The sequence below is a fragment of the Chrysochloris asiatica genome, unplaced genomic scaffold (assembly GCF_000296735.1).
Source record: "Chrysochloris asiatica unplaced genomic scaffold, ChrAsi1.0 scaffold00007, whole genome shotgun sequence".
Taxonomy (NCBI): domain Eukaryota; kingdom Metazoa; phylum Chordata; class Mammalia; order Afrosoricida; family Chrysochloridae; genus Chrysochloris; species Chrysochloris asiatica.
The window spans coordinates 18,870,333-18,882,694 of record NW_006408525.1 but is presented as its reverse complement, the minus strand read 5'-3'; the positions used below and the strand labels follow the sequence as shown (position 1 = coordinate 18,882,694).

Sequence of the window (12,362 nt, the reverse complement as noted above, 5' to 3'; positions counted from 1 at the left end):
GTCCCTTTGTGCCAGTCTCTTGGGCATAGCATGTGTCTAGGCCATTCCCACGGATCGGGTCATCATTTTCCCTGCGGTGTCACTCCTGTCTGCTATGTGATAACGATTGTGACTCCAAGCTTCGAGGCTGGAGTGTAACAGCACAAAATACCTGTTATTAGGGGCCAAAGGCAGTTAGCTGTTCCACATGCAGACCAGGACCTCTTTACCTTGCTTTAGTTCTCCCTGATCCTGCCAGGCACAGAGAAGGAGGGACGTTCCTGTGCCTTCCATGTTTGCATTTTCAGGAATGTATCTTTTAAGGTCCCTGCTGGTCTACCACTGACACTACTGAGCCCTGGTATCAGGACCTTTTGAGACCTGGCTCCCAAACAGCTTTCCTGCCACAATCCCTTGGACCCTGTCACTTTTACGCCAGGGAGGCATTCACTCCTACCTGTTGACTGGGTTTCCTGTTAGGCATGGAGATGAAGAGCTGGTCCAGAGCCAATTAATTCCTGCCTTTGAGTTCTTCACAGTCCTTTCGGTGCTGTCCACTCATGCTTTGCTCTGGGGGTGGCCTTTCTGGGTTTCTGGAGTTCCTTCTCACTCCCCTTGCTTCTTGCCTCCCTCCCTCCTGTCTTCTTTCCATGTTGTTGTTATGTGCTGTGGAATTGGTTCCGACTCATAGCGACCCTATACAGGGTTTCCGAGGCTGTAAATCTTTGCGGGAGCAGAAAGCCTCATCTTTGTCTCGTGGAACAGCTGGTAGTTTTGAACTGCTGACTTTAAGGTCCACAGCCTGATTTGTAACCACTATGCTATCAGAGTTCCTTTTTGTTTCCATAGCAAATAGTTGTTCATTTACTCAGTCTTTCTTTGAGGAAATGAATGAGTTGACTCCTTGCCCACTCTTTATTCTGTTGTCCCAAAAGTGCTCAACTCATAGTTGCCATTTTTTCCTTGTTACATGGCGCCCTGGTGTGGCGCTTTGGGATAAAGCACCGGACTGCAGGGACCGTTTGAATGACAAGGTCAGTGGTTCAAACTCACCAGGTGCTCCTTAGAAACCCCATATTGGATTGCTGTGAGTTGGAAGTGACTCCCAATTCCATATGATGTACTGTGCTACATCTGTGTCCCTGACTAGAAGGTGAGACTCTCATGGACAAGAGATATATTCTAGCGATCCCTCTACTTCCTGGCTCTCAGTGCAGTGAATGAATGAATGGATGGAAGTCTTGTGCTTTACTAACGCTGCTCCTTAAAGGTATGGCTCAACTGTTCTTCTGAGTTCTCATGGACCAGATGGGGTTGTAGCCAACAGGAATCCCTCATTTGAGGTGGATGAGATAGAAATCTTCCTTAGTCACAAAACTGCCATCATCCATCATTGGTCCCAACAAGAACTGTCAGCCTGACTTCCAGCCCCTGCTGCACTTGAATTGATTCCTGGTCTCCAGGAAGGCTACCTTCCCACAGTATAGGCCCTGGTGGAGGCTCTCATCTTTGGCAGTAGCCACATCACCTAATATGAGGGAGCTTCAGAACAGCCATGGAGATATTCCATCATCTTTTAATTCCATATTGCCACGTACTTTTTGAAGCCCCTTGGTGTTAATTGGGCCAGTATTGGGGTTGTTGTTGTTAAGTACCATGGAGTCGGTTCCGACTCACAGCGACCCTGTACAGGGATTCTGAGGCTGGAAATCTTTACAGGAGCAGAATGCCTCGTCTTTCTCGCGTGGAAATGCTGGTAGTTTTGAACTGCTGACCTTAAGGTTGGCAGCCCGACTCGTAACCACTATGCTACCAATATTGGGGTAGGGAGGAGGAAAAGGTGCCACTAATTAGACGCTCCAATTGGTAATCTGTTAGATTGCATGTTGGGGCTTAATGTGAGATTTCACGGCTTTTCACGGTCTCTAAACCGCAAATTCAAGATGATTTGAAAACATTTTATTTAATTTTCATGCTTTTTTAATCAAAAAGTTAAAAGAATAATAATCTTTTATGGATAGTTATAAAATGTGCTATTTACACAAGAGACAGAAATATCTCCCTTAGCTGAGCAATCTAAGTGTGTGCTTAGAAAGAACTCCATTGGAATACTGATGACAGAGGGTAGAATGGTTTGGGAGACAACTGAATTCATTCTTCAAGGTGATGTCTGTCTTGGTGCAGTGTGACTCTGGGTTCAGTCATTACCACCTCTTCATCTCTCCACAATGGGAGGGACTTGGCCTTGAGGACCTGGTGTCTTGTCCCTCTTTGCATTTTTGGATCCGTGCACGGTGCCTGTTGTGGGGCAGGTGGTCAGGATTGTTGGTTGGATGAAGGAATCGATGAAAGTCCTCCATAATCTCCCTCCTGCAGTCTGTGGGGAGACCTGCCAATGCTCACTTTGTCTTTGGCACAGCACCACGAGAGGCAGAAGCAGTGGCCACAGCTTAGGCCCCTCACATAGTGAAGGACATGCCAAGGGGGACGGGGCCATGAGAATGTCTGCATGTTGGTTTTGATGTTTGCTAAAGTCCTTATTTTCACTTCTTATTTGATTCAGACTCATAGACATAGAGTGATCTTAGAATCCTTGAAGCCTAACTTCTTCACTTTTCAGACGAGGAAAACAGAGGCTTAAAGTAGAAAAGTGTCTTCCTTAAGAACCAAGTCAGGACTCGAATTCTCCTGCTCGCTCTTATAAAGATATCTTTCCCCCTGTACTGGCTTCTTTCATGTCTTGGTCTGTGCTGTTTCCCATAACTTTCCAACCCCTACAGCTTTTGGTATTGTTAAGAGTGTTGACAGCAGCATTTTTATTCTTTCTTTAACTTTGCACTCTTCTCTCTTTTCTTCAGGAGACTGGGAACCCTAGGAAACTGGACAGAGTCCCTGGATTGCTGGATCACACATGAGAATGAAGAAAGATACCATCCTGTCTGACCCTGGAAGGGAGTCTGAGACACAGAAAGGGTGACCTGGTCCAGCTGAGGGGCTCAGCAGTGTTTGAGGTTGAACCCAAAGTATTTGGTGGAAGCTTTTACAATCACATAACTGGCAAAGTCCCAAATGTGGGCCTGCTGACATGGGCTAGGTGAGTCCCCCATCTCATTACCAATCTCTGGGATAGCAATGACTACCACCACCACCACCATCATCATCATCATCATCGCCTTGGACAGGCGTGCATGACTAAGGAACCCCAGGGACTTCCATTTGAAATGAGCTGCTTTTTAGCCAACCCTGAGTCTCCAGGATTCAAAGATCATGAAGCTGAAAGGTGCCCTCAGAGATCATCAGTTCTGGCTTGCTGCCTTTAGACAGGACGAACGTTTATAGAATAGTGCTATATAGGAAATTGAACCCAACTTACTTTTATATGTTATTCTTGTGATAGTATCTCTGTTGAGCATTCGGTTAAGAAATGGGTTTGAAGAATCAGAAACCTAGGAGAAAAAAGAAACTATTAATGTCTGTACAGTACAATCCAAGAATGAACATCACCTCTGTGCATTCATCCACTCATTCATATTTGTTGAGGGCCTTCCACATGCCAAACACTTAATTGGCTGGTAATTGAATGATGAAAGGCACAGACCCTAGTTACAAGGACACCCTGATCTAGAGAAGAAAGACAGACAAGGAAACAGATGGTTACACAGTAGTTTTAAGAGTCTTATGACTGGTGTTGGGTACCATCAAGTTGATTCTGATTCATAACAACCCCATGTGACAAAGCAGTACTAACCTATGGGGATTCTGACCATCATCTTTACAGATGGCCAGATCTCGCTCCTGTGAAGTTGTTGGGTGGGTTTGACTCACCAAACTTTTGGTTAGAAGCTGAAAACGTAACTATTACATTACTAGGGTTCCTTAGTGTTATGAGAGAGAATGAAGATATTGGAGGAGGTACCACCCACCCAGGGAACTTAGGAGCTAAGGGCTGAGCTGAGTATTGTAGGGTAGTGGGGTTTGGCAGAAGAGTAGGAAGTGGGAAGGAGAAGGAAACATGTTTCAGACCCAGGATCTACACACCCATGGGCATGGAGAAGTCAAACCTAGACATGCTCCAAGCTCTGTAACATTTTCGTGCAGTTGGAGCTGAAGGTATGAAGGAAGGATGAAAGATGAGGTTACAGAGGTAGGCAGGGGCTAGCTCAGGTCAGGCTTTGAATGTTAAGATATTCTAACTTTATTTTGTAGTCATGGAGAACCATTAAAAGGTTACAGAGGGTAGTGGTGATTGTTAAGTGCCATTGAGTTGGTTCATGGCAACCCCATCTAGGGTTTCCAAGGAATGGCTGGTGGGCTTGAACTGCTGACTTTGTGATTGGAAGTCCAGTGCTTATCCTACAGCACCACAACAGGACTCCTAAATAGGGAGTAGGGACTGGCATGTTAGGAAAGTGATATTTACCTAAGTAGATAGCGTAACAAAAAGCACCCGCAAAAGAGATGTCAGCAGATGAAAACTCTCTGAGATGTGATATCTAGAACTACTCATTATTACATGCATTGGTATATTACAAACCACATCACATTCAGACAACCACTCTTCCATCCATTCATGCATGCATCCATCCAGTATCTACTGAGCACTTATTAGGGGCCAAACATTGTACCAGATGCTAAGAGATCAGTTTCCTTTCTATGCCCATGATCTCTTTGGGAGAACAAGACGAGCTTTCAGAGGATTAAACCAAGGACCCCCTCATCTGGGGAGTGTGACATCCCCCCAACCCCAACACAACCATGTACATTGCTTTCTTAACAACTCCCTTTGAACGCAGCCGTTCCCAAGGTTCCATTGTTCATCCCAGACATTTCTCGCCTACCTTGCTCAGCTCTGCTCTGTAATTTACACCTCAGCTGCTAAACGGATGTTGTGACACATCAACATTTTAAATCTGATTTATTCTGAGGTTTGGGGAAATTGCAGCAGATGATTATTATTATTAGATAAGCAACAGGTAATTTTAAGTTTGGAGAAAGCACAGACTGTTTATTTTCCCTCCATCTGTCTCTCTTTCTCGTACACAGTTTCCTGGGTGGGTTTTGGTGAGATACACACCAAGCAGAACCTGGTGACTGATGATCCTTAGAGGAGGTAAAAGTCCACCCAGTGAGGAAAAGCCCAGATCCAACACTGCTGCTTCTGGGAGCTTTGTGCCAAGCTCAACTTCTACTTGGACATCTCTTCTGCCATTTAAAAAGGAGCTTAAAGCCTCCTGTTGGTGCTGGTGAACTTCATGAAAGAAGAGCCACAACAATGTTGTGAATGGGGATGGAATCTGCCATATCCCTTAATCAGGTGCCTTGGTACCTGGTGAGTCTGGGCAGAGCTCATGCTGGGACTAGGCCCTTCTGAGCTGATGAACAAAACATGGAAATTTTTCCAAAGTGCACACAGATGATTTGTGGGCTTCAGTGTGCTGGCTGCGTGGGTGAGAGGATAAAATATGTACTTGGTATAAGTGAGCTTAAGTGGGAGGTTAATGGTGTGTGATGGAGCTGCAATTACAGCCAAATCTCAGCTCCCTGTGGCCAGGAAAAGGGTGGGGGATTAGTAGGGCCAAGAGACAAATAAAACCCAGAGATCAACAAATCTCTCATTTTGCTCAACTACTCCCAACCCTTGGACGGCTTGGTTTCTGATGAAGGTCACGTCTCTAGACTGTTAATCTAGGTATGGGCCTGTCATCTCCCAGTCCTACCTGCTGGCAGGGAGTGGAAGAGGGTGGTCCAAGGAGGGAGGACACTGATGAGCTGGTCACCCTGAGAGACCACTTCGTTCAAGTCAGTTCTGGGGCCCCGTGCCTAGCAGAGGCTTGACTCCTTCCCCCATTCAGTCGGTGCATTGGGAGGAGTGAATGATGAGTCCCAGCTTGGCTAACTCGCTGAGGAACAAACAGCTGGGAGTTCATTGCATTGGACAAAGATAGAAATGCTGTGGTTTATTTTGAGATGGAGCCAGAAACCTTCAGGTTTGCTCAGGGAAAGACTGGGAGCATCCCTAGCAGCCAATCTGGCCTGTGACAATGCAGGAGTGAGGCTCCCCTCTGTCACTGACCTCAGAGTCCTCTCAACCCTCAGGGAAGCAGCAGGGAGCTAGGGCCTGCAGCCAGAGTTCTCCGTGGAGCTAGCGTTTCTGCACAAGCGCCTGAAATGCATGAAAGGAACCAGTAGCCTGGCTGTTGAGGAGGCTGGTCTCCGGGTTTATCAATCACCCTGTCTGTGGTAATGTGCCTGCAATTCCAGGATGACATTCACTGACTCAGGAGCTTTGAGCAAAGTGAAACAAAGTCAGAGATTGAGACGGAGACACCTTCTACAGAACCGAATGTTGGGGAGGCCATGTTGGCCTGTGGTAGTCACTCCTGGAAGGGCTGGAGTTTTTCTCTAGGCCCGCCAAATTCTGGTGGAGAGCAAGCCAGGAAAAAGGGGAGCTCCTGAGCACACGTGATGGAATTCTGCAGTGTGTCTGCAGGTTTCACAACAGTGCATATGGCTGAGACCGAACTTGCCAGTTGGTTATCAATGTCTTCATTGGAGATGGACGGCTCATGCTGTAGAGAGCATGAGGGAGGTTGGACTTTAAAATGTGGGTTTCTCTCTTTTCCCCCTCAATTGCTTCCTCTTACTTCTTTTGGGGAGGTACAGTACAATGTGAAGGAGCTCTGGTGAAATAGTGCGGTAAGCGTTGGGTTAATTGAAAGGACAGCAGTTCAAATCCACCAGTGGGTCAGTGGCAGAAAGATGAGACTGTCTATTCAGGTAAAGATTTACAGCCTCAGCGACCCTATGGCTCTGCCCGTTCCCTTAATCAGTGGTCTTGTAGCAGGTGAGGCCAGGCAAGGCTACGCTGGGACTGAACCTTTCTGAGCTGAATCAGAATCAACTCCTCAGTAGTGGCTAAGTACAATGTGAATAAAGGGCTCTGGTGGTGCACCAGTTCAGCACTTGGTGAGTAACCAAAAGGTTGGCACCAAAAGAGGCAGACCTGGACATTGTTTCACCTGGACATTGGCAGTTCTGCTCTGCCGTGAGGTCACTGTGATTTCGGAAGCAGCTTAGCAGTACCAAATAACAATGCAATACGGTGAGAGCAAGGCCATGACTCTTCAAGTCAGGTGACAGTGGATTTGTCAGCTGGAATATTATGAGCTATGAGATTTCCCTAAACCATTCTCCTCATCTATTAAGACAGGGACACTAATGTCCACCCCACCTAGGTTTCTTATGGGACTGCTGGTGTGGCGCTGTAGGATCAGCACTGAACTTTGAACCATAAAGTTCTGTGGTTAAAACCCACCCAACCGCTCCTTGGAAACCCTATACTGGGTCGCTGTGAGTCAGAACTGACTTGACGACACTTAACAACAAGGTGTCTTATGAGGATCAAATAATAAAATAAATGTCAAGTACACACTGCAGTGCCTAGCATTCAGGATGGAGCGGATCCTACAGGGTTTGTAGCAGTGTCTGGAGATCCATCCACAGCAGGTACAGGGCAGGATCTGTCCTAGCTCCAGTGTCCTTGGGGAGGCCACACCAAGATTAAGACAATTTAACAGCCTAACAATTCCCTGGCCGAATGCCTCTTTCTCTCTTTGCTAAGGACACACCAAGGATTTGTGACTGGTGGTGGCCAGGAACAGCAACATGCCACAGATTCCCTCACCAACCACACAGCTCTTCCAGGACACAGGAAGTCCTGCCCAGGTGAGGAAGAGGAAGTTAGTAAGAGGTGTGGGGTCTGGAGAGCGCTGGCCAGGCAGGGTGAAGTGTCTACTGCAAAGGAGAATGATTTAGGGGGTCAGAGAGGGCAGAATGCCCTAGGGTTGATGATGATGCTATCATGGAAGCTCTAAAAAATTGGTTGGGGACAGTGCTGGGTCCCCCTGATCATTTCAGCAGATTATAAGTATTGATGGGGGCCTTTCTTCCGATGGTCCGGCCGAAACTTCCAAGGGGCTGGGGCATGATAGGCAACTATTGGAGCCACTATATATCGCTTTATATTTTTTATTTATTTCAATTGGAAAGACAATGTTCTCTTTTTAAATTTTTGCTTATTAACTTCAGTTTACATTGTCCTAAATGTTAGAGGTGATTATTATTATTATTATTTTAATAAATTAAGATTTGCCTGGTTGGAGATTTTATTTGTTGCTCTTGCCTGTGAGGGAGATGTGCTACTTCCCTCAGTTGTCATGAAGTCAGTGTTCTGGACTGTGGCTTTCTTTTCCCCGGGATGCTCCCGGGATGCTTGTGGGGAGGAGGGAGGGTGGTGAGCAAGGAAGATGATATTCAGCGTCATTGTGACGAAGTTGGAAGGGGCTGCTTAGTGCGGTGCCTGGAGGGGGAAAGGGCACCTTACACTTTTCTGAGTTTATTTTGTCAAGGGGCAATGGACAGAGAGACCATCAGTCCTGTGGGCTATCCATGACCCTTTCATTGCATCCTTCCGACTCTGTGTTACGTGGACCTGGTTTGGAACCCTTTTGTCTCTGGGGCAGAGGCTGTCTGAATCCTTGGGCTCTGACGATCTAACAAGGAGCCTGCTGCTTTTGCATCTCATAGAAGGAGGGCTCATTTTCCCATCTATTTCTGTGATACCACACACGCTACAGTTTTTCTAGGGCATGGAAGGAAAGCTGTAGAGTCACCCTTTTCCTATTTCTAAGGCTCAACAGAAACTGTAAACCAATATTCTGATAGGAGTGGGGCTGGCAAGAAGAAAAGAGTGAAGGAATGCAAGAGACTTACTTTTATAAATATAGAAACTACCACCAATCCATTTGGACTCTTTGCAGCTTCTGTGACATTTGTATATAGCTCGTGGTTATAGTGGATGAGCTGCACCTGGCAGGAAAGAAAAGCAGTAATGAGACCAATAATCCAACAGTACAAGGTGTGAGGTACAGCACCTGCTCTCCATCAAGGTGAACTGTAAAGTATGTTCTAGGACTCCTGGTGTGGTACTGTACAAGAAGCACTGGACTGCTAACCACAGGATCAGTGTTCAAACCCACCAGCCGCTCCTTGGAAACCCTATGCAGGGTCACTATGAGCTAGAACACACTCAATGGCACAAAATAACAACAAATGGAAAGGAAATCTTTTTTCATTGAAGTGATTTTAGATATCTCTATCCACATCTGTCCTATCTATCCACACAGTCCTGGCATGGCGCTGTGGGTTAATGCGCCAGACTGCAAAGCCGTTTGAACTGCAAGGTCGGCGGTTCAAGCTCACAGTCGCTCTTTGGAAACCCTATACAGGGTCGCTATGGGTCGGAATCGACTCGACGGCACTTAACAACAACATCCACATCTGCCTCCATGTTGATACGTCTGTCTATATGTAAATATCTCTATGTAAGTACATACCCCCTTAATGCTGTGGTGTCGATTTCGACTCAGCAACCTTATAAAGCACAATAGAACTGCTCCTAGGGTTTCCGAGGCTGCCAGCCTCATCTCTGTCCCATGCTGCGGCTGGTGGCTTTGAATCACCGACCTTGAGTTTAGCAATCCAATGCTTAACCCACTATACTACCAGGGCTTCCATATGTAAGTATGTTGCCATTAGGTGCCACTGAGTCGATTTGGGCCCCCAGCAAACCTGGGTGGAGTTTCTGAGGCTGTAAATCTTTGTGTTAGCAGAAAGCCTCCTCTTCCTCTCACTGAATGGTTGGCAAATTTGAACTGCCAACCTTGTGGATAGCAGTCCAGAGTTTCTCCTACAGTGCCACTTCAAGACTTTTATGATAGTATAGATGTAAATGCATACACGTATGAAAAAAGACCACAATGTTCCAGAGTCCATCTGGCTCTGGCTATGTCCCAGGATATTTCCCCTAAGGTGTAGGTAAAATGCACTTCCCTTATTGGAAAGGGAGCTGTCCTTCAGGAAAAAACATGCTGTCTGGGCTGCACCAACAGCTGCCACCTGCACCCCAACTCCTCCTGGAAGCCTCGGGACCAGCAGGGAGTGTTAAAAGTCCTGAGTCTGTTCAGTGGCTTGACCAGGAGACCAGCCAGTCTGAAAGAAGTGGTCTTCTGATGACGAGCGGCCTTGTGATGTGGACTCACTCCTGTGGGTCAGGCTTCCCTGGGCTGTGCAAGACTCAATGTCTTCCTCATTCAGTGAGGATCAGCGATCTGCCCAGGCCATGTGGGTAGCCAAAGGTGTCCAGGATCAGGGCTCCAGAGAACTTGGTCTACCCTCTGACCCCACCACATTTTTAAACCCTTTTTTTTTTTTTTTTTTTTTAAAGTGAAACATGACGTCTCCATTAACTTTTAGCCATATGGTCAAGTAACTCCATCTCACTGAGCCTCAATTGTTTCCTCTGAAAAGTGGGTATGTATGATGATCTCTCCTTGGGATTCAACTCAGAGTTCTGGCTTTTAAAATGGACTTTTCCTTTTAAAGAATGGAAAATGTTTGTTATGAATTAGTAAGTAAAAAAAATAAGTCTTAGTTCCTTCTCTACTTAGAATTCCAGCTCAAGAGATAACGATTTTAAGCAGCTTAGTGTACGTTCTTCCAGACGTTGTGTATGTGTTTGCTTTACGTCATACACAGAAGACTTGAAAAACAATGGAAATGGAATCATGTATAAATATGGTTCTGGAGCTTGACTTTTTAAATTTAAAAATAATTTGTGGCTATCTTTCTAAGTCAACGTATATAGATCTTCCTAAGGAGCTCTGGTGTGGCACTGTGGGTTAATGCGCCAGACTGCAAATCCATTTGAACTGCAAGGTTGGCAGTTCAAGCTTACCAGCTGCTCCTTGGAAACCCTATACAGGGGTTCTATGGGTCAGAATCGACTCGGAGGCACTTAACAACAACAACAAAGGCACTCTGGTAGCATAGCATAGCCATTTGAAAACTACCAGCTGTTCTGCAGAAGAAAGATGAGGCATTCTGCTTCTGTAAAGATTTACAGCTTCAGAAACCCTATGCAGGGTCACTATGAGTCGGAACCTACTCCATAGCACCACCACCACCACCACCACCACCAAATCTTCTTAATGGAGTCCTGGTGTGGCGCTGTGGGTTAATGTGCTGGACTTTAAACTTGGTTTGAACCTCAAAGTCGGCGGTTCAAGCTTATCACTCGCTCCTCAGAAACCCTATACAGGATCGCTATGGGTCGGAACCAACTTGACAGCATATGAAAACAAAAACAATAACCTCTCGTGTTCTCCATTTCACCAGTATCCCACAACATACTAACTAACATCATGCTGACATTTTGTTTCCATTTTTTTTCTCTCTTATAAACAAAATCAGTATGTATCATCCTGCAGTGGCGTTAGCACTTTTCACAGGCTGATGGTATTAGGTTGAGAATCTAATAAGGTAATGAATATAAAAGTGATTTGTGACCCTGGAAATATGAGAGAGTACTCATTTATCACCAACATCCTGTATTGCATTCAGAACAAGAGGTGATGAAAAGAATATTTTAGGAGTCGAGAAAGTCACTGGCTAAAAAGAATGCCTTTCCTTGGTCTTTGAAAAGCCACCTTGCCTGGCTAACACTGTAGTTTGTCACTCATTGTGTACCAGCTGTCCTGGGTGCTTTGAAACCCACCTGTGCAAAACCACAATGAGATGCCATTTCCGCCCCACTGGGCACTTAACAACAGGCTGGCTATGGGGAGCTTGGTGGCTCCTTAGGATAAGCACTAGATTGTGAACCACAAGGTTGGCAGTTGGAGCCCACCAGCTGCTATGTGGGAGACAGATGAGACTTTCTGCTCCTGCAAAGATTTCAGCCTCGGAAACCCTATACAGGGTCACTATGAATCAGAACTAACTTGAAGACACTTAACAGCAGCAACACGATGGCTTTGGGGGTCCTGGTGTGGTGCTGTAGGATAAGCACTGGATTGCTAACCACAAGGTTAGCAGTTCCAACTCACCAGCCACTCCTCAGAAACCTATACAGGGTTGCTGTGAGTCAGAACCAACTTGATGGCATATAACACTTAACAACAGGATGCCTATTGTAGAAAACAAAGAAAGCTAAGACAGTAAAACACCCAGGTTGTGTAGGATCGAAATTGATTGCTGGCCAGAATGCAAATTGGTGTGGTCTCTGTAGAAAGCCGTTTGGTGGCTCCTCACAAAGTGAAACATAGAATGACTATTAAAAAAAACCTACAGCAATTCATTATCATTAAGTCGATTCAGAATCGTAGAGTTCCTGCAGAACTGAAGAGAACTGCCCCCAGACGGTTTCTAAGGAAGCAGTACAGCCACACTGGCCCTGAGGAGCTAGAATGGCAAGACTTCATCTCTCAAACTTTGAACATGTTGTCAGGAGTCTTTGGAGAATGACATCTTGCTTGGTAAAGTGG

General features: G+C 45.9%; 1 protein-coding gene across 1 annotated transcript in view; it reads right to left on the bottom strand.

The window, feature by feature from the left end:
* CA10 (carbonic anhydrase X) overlaps nucleotides 1-12,362 on the bottom strand; it is a 683,978-nt gene that overhangs the window by 19,425 nt on the left and 652,191 nt on the right. The window contains exons 6-7 of the mRNA XM_006832414.1: nucleotides 8,752-8,847; nucleotides 3,353-3,425 (exon numbers count right to left, since the gene is read on the bottom strand). Coding sequence (XP_006832477.1) covers nucleotides 3,353-3,425; nucleotides 8,752-8,847 — 169 coding nt within the window. The remainder of the gene's footprint in view (nucleotides 1-3,352; nucleotides 3,426-8,751; nucleotides 8,848-12,362) is intronic.